The sequence below is a fragment of the Armigeres subalbatus genome, chromosome 1 (genome assembly GCF_024139115.2).
Source record: "Armigeres subalbatus isolate Guangzhou_Male chromosome 1, GZ_Asu_2, whole genome shotgun sequence".
Lineage (NCBI taxonomy): Eukaryota > Metazoa > Arthropoda > Insecta > Diptera > Culicidae > Armigeres > Armigeres subalbatus.
Window position 1 is genome coordinate 214,311,198 of NC_085139.1, and position 16,293 is coordinate 214,327,490.

Sequence of the window (16,293 nt, forward strand, 5' to 3'; positions counted from 1 at the left end):
GATATGAACGCACATGGTATTGGATGAGGCGAAACGTATGACAATTATAGACCTCCTATTTTCTATGATTTGTGTGACGATTTCAATTTGAATATTTTGAACACGGGTGAAGTAACTCGAATAGGACCAAATGGTCAACAAAGCCGTATTGATCTGTCTTTATGTTCAAATTCACTATCATTAGATTGCACGTGGAAGGTAATTCAAGATCCCCATGGTAGTGACCATATGCCGATAGTCACCACAATTAAGAGTGGCTATCAACAATCTGAGCCAGTTAATGTTCCTTTCGATCTCACGAAGAACATTGACTGGCAAAATTTGCATCGGCGGTAAAAATTGGTATTGACTCAACTGATACTCTTCCACCTTTGGATGAATATCGATTCCTTATTGAGTTGATTCAAAAAGCGCACTAGAAGCTCAGAAACGACGCGTTCCAAGTACATCTGTCATCAGAAGACCAGCCACTCCTGGATGGGATGATGAATGTACTAAGTTGTATTCCGAGAAATCTGATGCCTTCAAGGCCTTCCGTAAACACGGAAGGTCAGAGCTTTGAAGAGTATTTGAGGCTCGAAAGAAAACTCAAAAAATCTTCTCATGGCAAAAACGTAGCTACTGGCGACGTTTTGTCGAGGGACTATCACGAGAAACCTCAATGACAACACTTTGGAAAACGGCCCGCAACATGCGGAACCGCATTTCCACCAATGAGAGTGAAGAATACTCCAATCGATGGATATTCAACTTCGCAAAAAAGGTCTGCCCAGATTCCGTACCAGCAGAACCGCTATTTCGAGAATCAGTCACTGATCCCGGTTCTTTGGGTGGACCATTCACAATGCTGGAACTATCTATGTCTCTTCTTTCATCGAATAACTCTGCTCCGGGATGCGATAACATCAAATTCAATCTTCTGAAAAACCTCCCAGATATCGCAAAAAGACGATTACTTGAACTGTACAACTGTTTCATGGAGTACAACATTGTGCCACCTGAATGGCGACAGGTCAAAGTAATAGCTATCCAAAAGCCTGGGAAACCAGCGTCTAATCACAATTCATACCGACCGATTGCCATGCTATCTTGCATGAGAAAATTATTGGAGAAAATGATCCTTTCAAGAGTCGACCATTGGGTCGAAGAAAATGCATTGCTTTCAAATACTCAGTTTGGATTTCGAAAAGGGAAAGGAACAAACGTTTGTCTAGCGTTGCTTTCTTCAGATATACAACTGGCCTTTGCGCACAAGGAGCAATTGGCTTCAGTATTCTTGGATATTAAGGGCGCTTTGGATTCAGTTTCCATAGAAGTACTGTCAGACAATCTGCACAGTAGTGGATTACCCGTTATTTTGAACAATTTCTTGTATAATTTGTTGTCAGAAAAACAAATGAACTTCACACTCGGCACTCTGACAACTTCCAGAAAAAGCTACATGGGCCTTCCCCAAGGTTCGTGTTTAAGTCCCTTGCTTTATAATTTCTATGTTAAAGATATTGACAATTGTTTGGAAGGACAATGCACGCTCAGACAACTTGCAGATGATGCCGTGGTCTCTCTAAGAGGTCCATGTGCAGCTGTCTTGCAAGGACCATTGCAAAGTACCCTGAATAATCTGACTGTTTGGGCCAGACATTTGGGGATCGAGTTTTCACCGCAAAAAACTCAGTTGGTTGTGTTTACTAGGAAGCGGTACCCAGCTCAACTGAAACTAAAACTGTTGAATGATGACATCAACCAATCTTTATCTTCTAAATACCTTGGGGTCGTGTTTGATTCTAAATGTACTTGGAAACTCCATTTTGAGTATTTGATACAAAAATGCCGGAAAAGGATCCATTTTCTACGTTCTATCTCCGGAACCTGGTGGGGTGCTCACCCGGAAGACCTCATCAAACTATATAGAACGACTTTTCTCTATGTTTCAGAGTATGGCTCTTTCTGCTTCCTCTCAGCAGCTGATTGCCACCTGATCAAATTGGAACGAATTCAGTATCGTTGTTTGCGTATTGCCCTTGGCTGCATGCATTCAACGCATAACATGAGCCTGGAGGTGCTTGCTGGAGTCACTCCTTTAAAGCACTGTTACTGGGAGCTCTCACTTAGAATACTCGTCAAATGTGGAACAAGTAACACACTTGTCTTAGATAACTTCGATAAAATGCTTGAACTGACTTGTCGTTCAAGATTCCTTAGAGTCTATCTCAACTACATTTCTTCAGATCTTTGTCTTCCGTGTTATAATCCACCTCGAGTTCACTTCACCAACGACAGTTCCTCAATTGAATACGATCTGTCCATGAAATACGCTATTCAAGGAATACCAGATCATCTTCAACAAATATCTATTCCCTCCCTTTTTCAGAAAAATATGAACATGTCAATTGCAACAACAGATATTTCACTGATGGTTCTCGCATTAACGGATCCACTGGCTTCGGTGTTTTCAATGTAACTTCAACCACCTTCCGAAAACTTCAGGAACCGTGCTCGGTTTATGTTGCTGAGCTGGCAGCAATTAACTTCGCTTTGGGGATAATTTCCAATCAGCCCGTAGACCATTATTTCATCTTCTCAGATAGTCTTAGTTCTATCGAGGCACTCCGGTCGATGAAACCAGTTAAACACGCATCTTACTTTCTTACAAACATAAGAGAGCGGAAGTGTGTTTTGGCCGAAATATCGTTTAAGATTACCTTTGTTTGGGTCCCACCTCACTGTTCAATCTACGGCACTGAGAAGGCAGACTCGCTGGCAAAGGTGGGCGCACATGATGGTGATGCTTATGATAGACAATTCTCGGGCTACTAGTTTTCCCCATTAGTCCGTCAGAGTACTCCTCAAAGCTGGCAAAGGAATTGGACATTCAACGAACTTGGACGGTGGCTATTTTCCATAGTTCCAAAAGTTTCTGGGCGAGCGTGGTTCAGAGGTGAGGACTTAAGTCGAGGCTTCATTCGCGTGATGTCGAGACTTATGTCTAATCACTATTCACTAAACGCACATCTGTACAGAATAAACCTTGTCGATAGCAACTTATGTAGGTGCGGAGCCGGTTATGATGACATCGATCACGTAGTTTGGTCCTGCTCGGAAAATGACGCCTCCAGAGAGCAATTATTGGATACCCTTGTGGGCCGAGGTAAACAACCCTTCAGGGAACTTCGCGGTGTTTTGGGAGATCGTGATGTTGTCTATATGCAGGCCATTTATAGTTTCCTTTGTACTTCTGACATAAAAATCTAACATTTTGTTTTTTTTTTCTTTCTTTAAAGATTTTTTTTTTTTTGTCGCTCCCTTTTTGTTCCTTAGGGCTCCATAGCTCTTGCCATCCGGAAGATGCTCCCAGTCGAACCATTCCTCGAGCACGACGACACGCCACATCGTCACTGACGCCAAATGCCCGGATGAGAAGCTGAAATTTCCTGATCCCAAATCCTAAGCCCCGTCCATCCTTAAACATTGTAAACTAACCTCGAGTCACCACGAGTACGCTGGCTTCTACCCCCCTCTTACTAACCGTATAATAAAATGATATTGATTGTATATATCACAAAGAACAATCGGAGCCATTGTGTTATACACGCCTGAACCTACCAAATAAACGAAATTGGGAAAAAAAGTTATTTTCGTCGAGGAAAATGCAAGTTGGTTCTGATCATGAAAGATCAACGATTTATACCATTTATCAATTCGCTACCCTGCAGGATCCATCTACAAAAAAGACGTTTCCAATTCCATCGGTAACGCAACGAGTCAAATATCAAAGTGGCGTAATAAAACCACCAAAATCCGTGTGTTCGAAAACTCTACGAATGTGGAGACAAATTCACAGCACCGTAAAATTTCCAACCGTGCTGGTGCAGATTCCTCTCGAGATGACGCAGCATTGGCGTCACATGATTATTTTGACTATTTTTAAATGATTAAAATACCGTTCCAGGGTTTCATCAGATTAAAGATTACATCACTAGAAAACTTATGAAACCCTATGCGGGTTATCCTGAATAATGTGTTGGTTTTTGGGACCTTTTTTAACATGTGAAATGAAATGGAAAGGTTAGATAGCTGTTATTCAAATTGCCATGCGTTTCATTGCAGTATATCTCGAACCTTTCGATAAATTAACTCCCATCGATCGAATCCACTCCAAACATAGAATGAAACAACCTTTCATTATTAAACGAGAACCGTCCACCGATATAAATCACTCCACACGATTGCCCCGTTCGTTATGTGCACCTTGACCTGTCACCACAAATCATATCGCGCAAAACAGCTGGATTCATTCAGCTTTTCAACGCTTGCAGCCCTAACTAGATAAATTGGAATACCTGTTCGCATCCCCGCGCACAGTCAGTCGTCGTTCCATTAACCCGTACGTATCGAGTATGTACACACGGACACGGCAAACCCTGTCATTAGCACCTTCTCAATCGACCCAGGATCGAAACCCTAACCTCAAAGTGCGCCATCTGCTTTGGCAAAATAACAAACGCATGCATTTGTTTTTCCCTTCAACTTGCTGTGGGAAAATCACACCACGTAGTAATACCTATGGGACAATTTATGACATCAACCGTTGACGGTTGTGTTTTAACGATTGTCGATCGCCGCCGATGACAGATGCTTCTCAATTGATAGGTACCCCGACGAGAATGGCGGGTGAATGCTAATATCGTCGTCATCTTTTGGCTTTGCTCGGGATTTGCGACGTCGTCGACGACGTGATTATGGTAATCGATTAACTGACCATGTTGGCCGGATTAAGTGCACCTACCGGCACTTACCGCTCGAGTTGGGCATCCACTTCGGTTGAAGCCGTATGCACATTCTGGAGATAAGAGAAAACACTCAATTTGAACCCTGCGCTAAACTGCGGATTCAGATCGATCGATGGCGGCGCTAATGGACTACAACGCCATTATTTACATATGGATTGCACTCGGTATGGTATGGCGCTGATACTGGGCTCAACCGTCGAATATGAAAACCGTTTGCGTTGGCGGAACAGTTTAGCTGGTTAGTTATGCAAATCCAATAGACAAGAGAAACTCCCCGGATCGATCCTGTAGAAGCTATTACTGAATGGTCGCGTTGAAAACGGCCGAATTAGCATTCATTAACATCTGTTTCTCCTACATTATGGGCTATCGCGATCACACGGAAATGTTTGCGTCGGGATTGATCGCTTCATATGTAATCCCCTGTAAATCGATTTATAGGAAAATGTGTATAAATGATTGGATGTGTACCCAATCAACAGTTTTAGCAATTCTGTTCAAAAATTTGGAAAATACAAAATTCTTTGATTCTTTTACATGAAATGCAAACTTTCCATATAAATATAGTATGAAAAGCTTGCAGATTATAAAAGAGCAAAATGTTATGGTCTGACTGTTGGAAAATGTTCATATCAATGAAAAACAAAACCCCACAAATTTTCAGGCCGGTAGGTGGATACTAAGTGGTCCCTCAACGGACTTGAAGCAAGAGAAGTAGTTGTACCAAGATAGTAGTTGACTTCCATGCAGTGTCGAGCACGCTGTCCTAGTGTACGTGCCATAGGTCGATATGCTTTCAGCCTATCATACATGACATGCTTTTGTTAGTACACCCAATATTTTTTTACACGTTTGATATTCTTCAATTTCCCGGTTATCTTGATTTTTCACATTTCTTCAAATTACATCAGAATTAGGCTTTAAGAGTAAGATTACCGGTGATGAGTATGAGCCGTTTGGCAGCGCAGTATCATTACTTGACACTTTACCGGTCGCTAATAAGCGCGCTGCTAAAACAGTAGTGCTGCTGACAGGTGACCAAATTTGGTAGCGCGTTAAGAGCGCTGCTACATAATGAACTGACAAACGTCAAACGTCACCGGTGCGGAATACAGCAACCAAATTGATAACCGAAAACTGGTACTGGCTGTTACGGAAAAGAGTGACTAAACTAAAATGGCAACGCTGTGCGGGTGATCAAAATATTCGCGCCCGGTAATCATGCTCTAAGAAATTGTATTAAAAAAAAGTTATTAACTGCCAGGTCACCATTTTTGCATTCGTATATCATGAGGCTAGCACGATGATACTTTTATGCCCAGGGAAGTCGAGACAAGTTCCAATACGAAAATTGGCTAGACCGGCACCGGGAATCGCAGCCAGCCACCCTCAGCATGGCCTTGCTTTGTAGCCGCGCGTCTTTGTAGCCGCGTAAATTTGAAATTCACCACAGGCTTAACCCTCTATAACCCAAATTTTTGTTTTCGCTCAAAATCACTTTTTTGCTTTCTGAAATCGATCCTAAACATGGTTTGGGAATTAAAAATTCTGAATTCACAATTTTATCAATCAATCAAACTTCCATTGAATAAGGTTAGTTATAGAATAATGAACTACAAATATTTCACTTTTCAAAGGTATACGAGCGAAAACACGGAGAAACAAAATATTCCTCAATTTTCAATATTATTTTAAAAATGTAATGAACTTTGACTTTGATCTCTTTAAACCTGCATTGAAGTTTATATTATTGATCAAAAGCAATTTTTTCCAAAATCTTATCAATTACGAAAAATAACCAAAATACCCCGTCTAAAGGCGGTTAATTGGGTGTAGATTTCGATAAACACAACTCTGACGTAATTATTCTCGCACAATGGTGAAATTTTTAGTAAGAAAATGATATACCATTGCTTCAAACCTTTGCGCGTTTTGGTTTTCTCAACTCGTATGTTTCAGAAAAAAAAACTGGATACTGCAGTTGGTTTACAAGGTGGCCGATTTGTATAATGACCTTAATCATATAAATTGATAACGCCGCTGTCATCTGCAAAAGTTTATCCTATTCATATCTCGCGCTGAGAATCATAGGGGGTAACTGCTTTGATCGGAGAGATTCCTCCGAATCTCCGGAGAGATTCCTCCGAATCTCCGGAGAGATTCCTCCGAATCTCCGGAGAGATTCCTCCGAATCTCCGGAGAGATTCCTCCGAATCGCCGGAGAGATTCCTCCGAATCGCCGGAGGGATTCCTCCGAATTCTCGGAGAGATTCCTCCGAATCTCCGGAGAGATTCCTCCGAATCTGCAGAGAGATTCCTCCGAATCTCCGGAGAGATTCCTCCGAATCTCCGGAGAAATTCCTCCGAATCGCCGAAGAGATTCCTCCGAATCTCCGGAGAGATTCCTCCGAATCTCCGGAGAGATTCCTCCGAAACTCCGGAGAGATTCTTCCGAATCGCCGGAGAGATTCCTCCGAATCTCCGGAGATATTTCTCCGAATCTCCAGAGAGATTCCTCCGAGTCTCCGAAGAGATTCCTCCGAATCGCCGGAGAGATTCCTCCGAATCGCCGGAGAGATTCCACCGAATCGCCGGGGAGATCCCTCCGAATCGCCGGAGAGATTCCTCTGAATCTCCGGAGAGATTCCTCCGAATTTCCGGAGAGATTCCTCCGAATTTCCGGAGAAATTCCTCCGAATCTCCAGAGAAATTTCTCCGAATCTCCAGAGAGATTCCACCGAATTCTGGAGAGATTCCTCCGAATCTCCAGAGAGATTCCTCCGAAACTCCGGAAAGATTCCTCCGAATCTCCGGAGAGATTCCTCCGAATCTCCGGAGAGATTCCTCCGAATCTCCGGGGAGATTCCTCCGAAATTCAGGAGATATTCCTCCGTACCTCCGGAGAGATTCCTTCGAATCTGCGGAGAGATTTCTCCGAATTTCCGGAGATATTTCTCCGAATCTCCAGAGAGTCCTCCGAATCTCCGGAGAGATTCCTCCGAATTTCCGGAGAAATTCCTCCGAATTTCCGGAGAAATTCCTCCGAATTTCCGGAGATATTCCTCCGAATCTCCAGAGAAATTTCTCCGAATCTCCAGAGAAATTTCTCCGAATCTCCAGAGAGATTCCATCGAATCTCCGGAGAGATTCCTCCGAATCTCCAGAGAGATTCCTCCGAAACTCCGGAAAGATTCCTCCGAATCTCCGGAGAGATTCCTCCGAATCTCCGGAGAGATTCCTCCGAATCTCCGGGGAGATTCCTCCGAAACTCAGGAGAGATTCCTTCGAATCTGCGGAGAGATTTCTCCGAATTTCCGGAGATATTTCTCCGAATCTCCAGAGAGTCCTCCGAGAGATTCCGGAGAGATTCCTCTAAATCTCCGGAGAGATTCTTGCGCATCTCCGGAGAGATTCCTCCGAATCTAAGGAGAGTTTCCTTCGAATCTCAGGAGAGATTCCTCCGAATCTCAGGAGAGATTCCTCCGAATCTCAGGAGAGATTCCTCCGAATCTCAGGAGATATTCCTCCGAATCTCAGGAGAGATTCCTCCGAATCTCAGGAGAGATTCCTCCGAGTCTCCGAAGAGATTCCTCTGAATCGCCGGAGAGATTCCTCCGAATCTCCGGAGAGATTCCTCCGAATCTCCGGAGAGATTCCTCCGAATCTCCGGAGAGATTCCTCCGAATCTCCGAAGAGATTCCTCCGAATCTCCGAAGAGATTCCTCCGAATCTCCGAAGAGATTCCTCCTAATCTCCCTAGAGATTCCTCTAAATCTCCCTAGAGATTCCTCCGAATTTCCGGAGAGATTCCTCCGAATCTCTGGAGAGATTCCTCCGAATCTCTGGAGAGATTCCTCCGAATCTCTGGAGAGATTCCTCTGAATCTCCGGAGAGATTCCTCTGAATCTCCGGAGAGATTCCTCTGAATCTCCGGAGAGATTCCTTCGAATCTCTGGAGAGATTCCTCCGAATCTCTGGAGAGATTCCTCTGAATCTCCGGAGAGATTCCTCTGAATCTCCGGAGAGATTCCTCTGAATCTCCGGAGAGATTCCTCTGAATCTCCGGAGAGATTCCTCTGAATCTCCGGAGAGATTCCTCCGAATCTCCGGAGAGATTCCTCCGAATCTCCGGAGAGATTCCTCCGAATCTCCGGAGAGATTCCTCCGAATCTCCGGAGAGATTCCTCCGAATCTCCGGAGAGATTCCTCCGAATCTCCGTAGTGATTCCTCCGAATCTTCGAAAAATTCCTCAAAATCTTCGAAAGATTCCTCAAAATCTCCGGAGAGATTCCTTCGAATCTCTGGAGAGATTCCTTCGAATCTCTGGAGAGATTCCTTCGAATCTCCGGAGAGATTCCTCCGAATCTCCGGAGAGATTCCTCCGAATCTCCGGAGAGATTCCTCCGAATCTCCGGAGAGATTCCTCCGAATCTCCGGAGAGATTCCTCCTAATCTCCGGAGAGATTCCTCCAAATCTCCGGAGAGATTCCTCCGAATCTCCGGAGAGATTCCTCCGAATCTCCGGAGAGATTCCTCCGAATCTCCGGAGAGATTCCTCCGAATCTCCGGAGAGATTCCTCCGAATCTCCGGAGAGATTCCTCCGAATCTCCGGAGAGATTCCTTGGAGAGGTTCCCCCGATTTCCTGGAGAGATTCACTCAAATCTCTGGAGTCCATTAAATCTATAAAAATAGAGTCTTCCGAACCTCTGGAGAAAGTTCTCAGAATCTATGTAGAGAGTGCTGCGAATCTCCGAAAAGATTCCTCTGAATCTCCGAAGAGATTCCTCTGAATCTGCGGAGAGATTCCTCCGAATCTCCGGAGAGATTCCTCCGAATCTCCGAGAGAGATTTCTCCGAATCTCCGGAGAGATTCCTCCGAGTCTCCGGAGAGATTTCCTCCGAATCTCCGGAGATTCCTCCGAATCTCCGGAGAGATTCCTACGAATCTCCGGAGAGATTCCTTTACGAATCTCCGGAGATTCCTCCGAATCTCCGGAGAGATTCTCCGAATCTCGGAGAGATTCTCCGAATCTCCGGAGATTCCTCCGAATCTCCGGAGAGATTCCTCGAATCTCCGGAGAGATTCCTCCGAATCTCCGGAGAGATTCCTCCGAATCTCCGGAGAGATTCCTCCGAATCTCCGGAGAGATTCCTCCGAATCTCCGGAGAGATTCCTCCGAATCTCCGGAGAGATTCCTCCGAATCTCCGGAGAGATTCCTCCGAATCTCCGGAGAGATTCCTCCGAGTCTCCGGAGAGATTTCTCCGAATCACCGGAGAGATTCCTCCGAATCTCCGGAGAGATTCCTCCAAATCTCCGGAGAGATTCTTCCGAATCACCGGAGAGATTTCTCCGAATCGCCGGAGAGATTCCTCCGAATCGCCGGAGAGATTCCTCCGAATCACCGGAGAGATTCCTCCGAATCTCCGGAGAGATTCCTCCGAATTCTTGGAGAGATTCACTCAAATCTCTGGAGTCCACCAAATCTATGAAAATAGAGTCTTCCCAACCTCTGGAGAGAATCATCCTACTCTCTGGAGAAAGTTCTCAGAATATATGGAAAGAGTGCTGCGAATCTCCGGAGAGATTCCTCTAAATCTCGGAAAAGATTCCTCCGAATCTCCGAAGAGATTCCTCCGAATCTCCGAAAAGATTCCTCTGAATCTCCGAAGAGATTCCTCCGAATCTGCGGAGAGATTCCTCCGAATCATTCGAATCTCTGGAAAGAGCTCTGCGAATATTTGGAGAGAGTGCTCCGAATCTCCGGAGAGATTCTTCCGAATCTGCGGATAGATTTCACCGATTCTTCGGAGAGATTCCTCCGAAACATTGGAGAGATTCCCTTGAATCCTTACAGAGATTCATTCAAATCTCTGAAAAGAGAGTCCACTCAAGCTCTGAAGAGAGCCCACGGAATCTATGGAAAGAGAGTCCTCCGAATCTCTGAAGATGTTCGTCCCAATCTCTGGAGAGAGTTCTCCGAGTATATGGATACAGAGCCCTCTGAATCTCTGGAGAGATTCATCCCAATCTCTGAAGAGTCTTCCGAATCTATGGAGAGAATCCTCCGAATCTATGAAGAGAGTCCTCCGAATCTCTGGAAAGATTCCTCCAACTCTGAATCTCTAAAGAGATTCCTTCCGGTGTTGTCGGAGAGCCGGTGTTGAACTTAAGACTAACTAAAAAAAACACCTAAATAAAGATTTTAAAAAAATCTCTAGAGAGATTTTACAGAAGCGCTGGAGAAATTGCTCCGGATGTCTGTAGAGACTTCGCCGAATTTCGAGAGAATTTGCTCCGAACCTCTGGAAAAATTCATCCGAATTTTCGCAGATATTTCTTCGAGAAGAAAAAAGTTTCTACGAATCTCTGAAGAAGTTTTTCCGAGATTTCTCTGATATGTTTCGGAGACATTTCTTTGAGTCTTCGGAGAGGTTTCTTCGAATTTCAGGAAAGATTGCTGAAAGAAAGGAAGATCTCAGGAAAGAAAAAAATATTGCGAAGAGATTTCACTGCATTTCTGGAGAAACATCTCCCTTTAAATTTCTGGTTATTTTTTTTTTTTTTTGTTTTTCTGTTTCTTGCAGGTTTCCAAGCTCTTCTGAATTCTTCAAGAAATTTCCTCGCTTCCGCAAGGTGTTCTTTGTAACCGGCAACCAGCCAGCGGATGTTAGATATTTCTTACAATCTTCTTACAATTTCTTACAAAAATCTATAAGAACCCACAAACATAAAAATAAATGATATTTTTAAAGTTGATAGATTCTTATACAAATTTGTTAGCATCTTATATAGCTACTGGAAAAAAAATACTTCCAAAATTTAAAGATCTTTTACAACATTCGAAAATCGCTTCCATATACTATAGCTGTACTGGCATAATCTGAAAAAGTGACTTATACGCCATTTCCCAAAATTGCTGTTTCCAGTTAGTAATCATCAAGCTCTTCAACAGAAATATTGAAAATTATATGTTACTATCTGACGCATTCGTCACTTTGTAACTTTGAGACTGCGGAAGTATAGCTCATATTCTTCCCTTTCTGCAATCCCAGCACTTGAATTCAGGCCATCCAACATTGCAGTTACAGGGCCCACCTTAGCTGTGCGGTAAGACGCGCGGCTACAAAGCAAGACCATGCTGAGGGTGATTGGGTTCGATTCCCGGTGCCGGTCTAGGCAATTTTGGATTGAAATTGTCTCGACTTCTCTGGGCATAAAAATATCATCGTGTTGGCCTCATGATATACCAATTGAAAAAAGGTAACCCGGCCTAGAAACCCCCCAGGTAATAACTGTGGGAGGGCGTAATGAACACTAAACTGGCCGGCGGCTCTGTCCCCGTGTGGGATGTAATGCCAATAAGAAGAAGAAGATCATTGCAGTTATCAGGCATTTTTTTTTCAAACGAATCTATTTTTTTTACTGAATCATACGATGGCTTGAGTTTGATCCCTTGACCCTAATCCTCCCTTGCCTTATAGTCACTGAAAAAACGTCACAGACTCTTTTACTGCCGCTAACCGAAAGTCAGTCCCATCTGTATATGACCTGTCAAGCGATGATATTTTAGACATTCTGTGGCATTCCGGAATCAAGTTCTCCCTGGAAGAAGCCACTTATGATCTGATCAGAAATCCATCTTGCGACGTCTCAAACTTCAAAGTATCGTCATCCGGGGTAATAATGTGTCAAGGGAGTGAGAAAGGACCACCGCTCTGACCGACGACGTTCTGAATGTCGAAAAGCAAAACCGTTCAAAGAGATCTCTTATAATAATTAAGTTATCTTGCCATCAAATACATTTAATCTGTTTTATCTGCATTCTAAGTAGTTGCAACATTGACCCGTTGTCACCTCCGATGACGGTAGTAGAATCTAATTGAATAGTTCACTCAAATCAAAATCCTTATCGGATTTCCAATGGTATTCTTTATAAAACGTTGCATATGATCTGCCTGTCTAGTCTTTGCAATAGAATTGCAAGAAACATTCTCCATGCATTTAATTGGAATATATTGATATGACAATACTTACGGAAGTCGTACGATACAGCCTCATTTCTCTCCGTCAAATGTAATCCGAGCCTTCACTTTGTTAATTACTTCACATTTTTCCCCGTTCCCATACAGCGCAATGCTGACCCCAGCACCGACCCACAAGTCGGTAATCATTATAAATGATTCGTTTCAACAGATCATGTTAAATGTGGTTAACACATACGGCATAAGTCATTCACGCCGTCTTCATCACCAACGCCACCAATTGATCGGTTTTCCTCATTCCCCGTGCTGCGGTAACCGCCCGACGCGCGATGACGACCAGATGTACCTGTCTCGTTAATTAAGATTTATCGATCAGTTGCTTGTTAATATTCACATTCTGCTCTTTATCTTCGGGATCTTGGCGTTGTTCGGCACCCTTTCGATTGAATAATCTCACATTTTTATTTGTTTGTTATGCGTTGCAGGATGCCTACGCTGAGCCAGGACAGGACTCGAGGAACATCGCCGGCCTGGAGGTGGTCATCATTGTGGAGGACGTTCAGGACGTTCCGCCGGTTTTCACTGTGGCACCGCCGGTTACCCGGTTGCCACCTGGGCTAATCCCCGGCGATAAGGTTTGTTTGAGCACAATTCGAGTCAACTGAGCCATATCTAATTTGATTTTATCTTAATAGGTCCTTCAAGTGCACGCTGAAGATGGTGATAAGGGAGTCCCCCGAGAAATTCGATATGGATTAGTATCCGAGGGAAATCCATTCACGTCATTCTTCGACATCAATCAAACGACTGGTAAGTAGCATTCGATTGGGCAACATTGCATGTGACACCCAGACCTTCATTCAACTTTTACAACTGGCAATCAACGTAAACTGCAATTCCCCTTGCCACAATTTCCAGGTGAAATCTCCCTCCTTCGCCCGTTGGACGACATTCTGGCGCTCACGCACGTCGGTGACCCGGTCCTGTTAACCGTAATTGCCGAGGAGGTCAAGGTCGCTCGCGATGAACCCCCGGCTATGGCGACAACCGTTCAGTTGGCTTTCTTCCTTCCGGAACGAAGCAACTCGCCTCCGTACTTTGAAAATGACCAGTAAGTATCTATCTATTTCCACTAATGATCGCCGGACACGCAACGTGCCCCTGCCCTTGAAATTTATCGTTCGCGAGCGAGAGTTCGACAAACAACAGACAACACAACACGAAATACTGATTCTAATCGTCATTTCTGTATCACTCATCACAGCTACGTCACCCGCTTGGAGGAAAATTGTGCACCTGGCACCACGTTATCCTTCACGGATCCGTACACGCCACGAGTAATGGATGACGATGCCGGGAAAAACGGCGTGTTTTCGCTCACGCTGATCGGGAACAATGGAACGTTTGAAATTTCGCCTAACGTAGCCGAGGGTCATGCTAATTTTGTAATCCGAGTTCGGGACAACTCTCTGCTCGATTACGAAACGGCTGAATATGTTCACTTTCAGGTAATTATCATTTTTAAGTTAGTTGGTAAATTACTTTTTATTTAATCTTTTTATGTACAGATCCTGGCTCAAGAATTGGGACCAGCAACGAACTTGTCAGCGTCAGTTAACGTAACCGTCTACCTATCAGACGTGAACGATAATTCGCCCATATTCGAGCAGAATGACTACATCGTTGATCTGCCGGAAAACATGACAGCTGGGACCAGAGTTGTCCAGGTCCACGCCACTGACGTAGACACAGGCCTTGGCGGTAAAATCCGTTACACTCAAATACTCGGTCCTCAAAACACTTCCCTTAATCTTGACCCCACGTCAGGGGTCATAACCGTCGCTACCAGTAACCATGGTTTCGATAGGGAAATCATGCCCGAGTACCACTTGTATATTGAAGCCCGCGATGATGACGGCATTGGTAACCGTGCCCAAGTACTGCTCGTCATCCGCCTCATCGACGTCAACGACGAAACCCCCACGTTCGAGAAATCCCTTTACGAATTCATCCTCTCCCCAAATCTTCGGAACTTCACCGTCCCTGCGTTCATCAAAGCCATCGACAACGATGCCGAACCACCAAACAACGAAGTCCGATACGAACTAATCTACGGAAACTACGAAAACAAATTCGAGCTCCACCCCATCAGCGGAGAGCTCAAGCTCACATCCGCCCTGGTGCGGCGGAGCAAAACCGCACGCCAACGGCGTCAAACTAGTCAGCAGTCTTCCGAGTCGGACGTGTTCGTCCTGACTGCGCGGGCCTTCGATCTGGGGGTCCCGGTGCGCTTCTCGACCACGACCATCCGGGTTTACCCGCCGGAAAGCCGAACCCGCACGATGACCTTCATCGTGCCCGGACACGATCCGGATAGGGCCAAGGTACAGGAAACCCTGGCCGATGTCACTGGAGGACGCGTCATCATCCAGGACATTCGGCCGTACAACGGGAACGTTCCCGGCGCCACCGATATCGGTGGTAATAGCAAGGACCGCAGTGTGGTCCTCGCGACGATACTCTACGACGGGGACTCCGTTGTGGATATCGGCCGCATCCAGCAAAGACTGTCCGTTAACGGAACCGTAACCAACAGTATAAGTCAGGATGAGCGAAGTGCGGTAAGTTTGTTGTGGTGACGATGATGGTGGAGTCTTGTGATTATTTCGGAAAATCGTTTCAGATCCTCTACAAAGCGGAGAACCGTGTCCTGTTCTGGCTGTTGATATTCCTAGCCATCTTGCTGGCGCTGGGTATCCTAACCCTGCTGCTGTGCTGTATCTGTCCATGGTGTCCGCTGTACGCCGCCACGAGGTAAGTGCCACTGGATGCGCATGTGTTTCTTCGGCTTCTAATTTAGCTACACACTAGAAGACATGTTACACTATCTCTTTCGTTGTGTTTCCATCCATTACTGCATAGAACGGAATCGTTCGAAACTCGATTTCCTGGGTACTAACAGCCTTCCTACTACTCGATGATGTGCTGGGTTAATTTTCTTTCCGTCTTGCTCTTTGTTTCTCCTGCACTAATCATTGCGCCATAAAAGCACGTGTGATTTTGTTTGAATTTGAGTACAAAAGCCAGAATATTTTAGCATGCATTTGGCGTAGGTAAATCTTTTTTTTTTTAACCCTTGATGGGTTATCGTTATTGAATACATACATGCCTAAACTTTGAACTATCTGAGGACTTAATCATGTAGTCATCAAATTCGTCGCGGCTGTATAGGAAGGATAATGAAAAACTGAGGGATTTTTTTTCTGGGAAATGTTATCCGTGTTGTCCCCGACGACTGAAACCATTTGGCACAATGCAATGTATCTGACATACTCTGACTCCATTATTGATGTTCTTACGTAACCTTGTTTGCGACTTGCCTAACCTACGCTTCCATCATCGACCAGGTAAACTAATCCGCTGGTAGACTTCCAGTCAGTCGTGTCACCTCACCTCCCCAGCCAGCATCGCTGTACCCGATCAACGAACGGTTTTTCGTGCGGTCGCTGCTCAAT

The 16,293-nt window shown here is 44.7% G+C and overlaps 1 protein-coding gene across 3 annotated transcripts in view; it reads left to right on the forward strand.

Annotated features, from left to right (window-relative positions):
* The window catches only part of LOC134205756 (cadherin-86C), a 768,251-nt gene that overhangs the window by 707,401 nt on the left and 44,557 nt on the right, over positions 1–16,293 (forward strand). For all 3 annotated transcript variants that reach the window (XM_062681320.1, XM_062681322.1, XM_062681321.1), the window contains exons 7-12: positions 13,264–13,413; positions 13,474–13,588; positions 13,697–13,889; positions 14,043–14,286; positions 14,347–15,399; positions 15,462–15,592. In XM_062681320.1, coding sequence (XP_062537304.1) covers positions 13,264–13,413; positions 13,474–13,588; positions 13,697–13,889; positions 14,043–14,286; positions 14,347–15,399; positions 15,462–15,592 — 1,886 coding nt within the window. The remainder of the gene's footprint in view (positions 1–13,263; positions 13,414–13,473; positions 13,589–13,696; positions 13,890–14,042; positions 14,287–14,346; positions 15,400–15,461; positions 15,593–16,293) is intronic.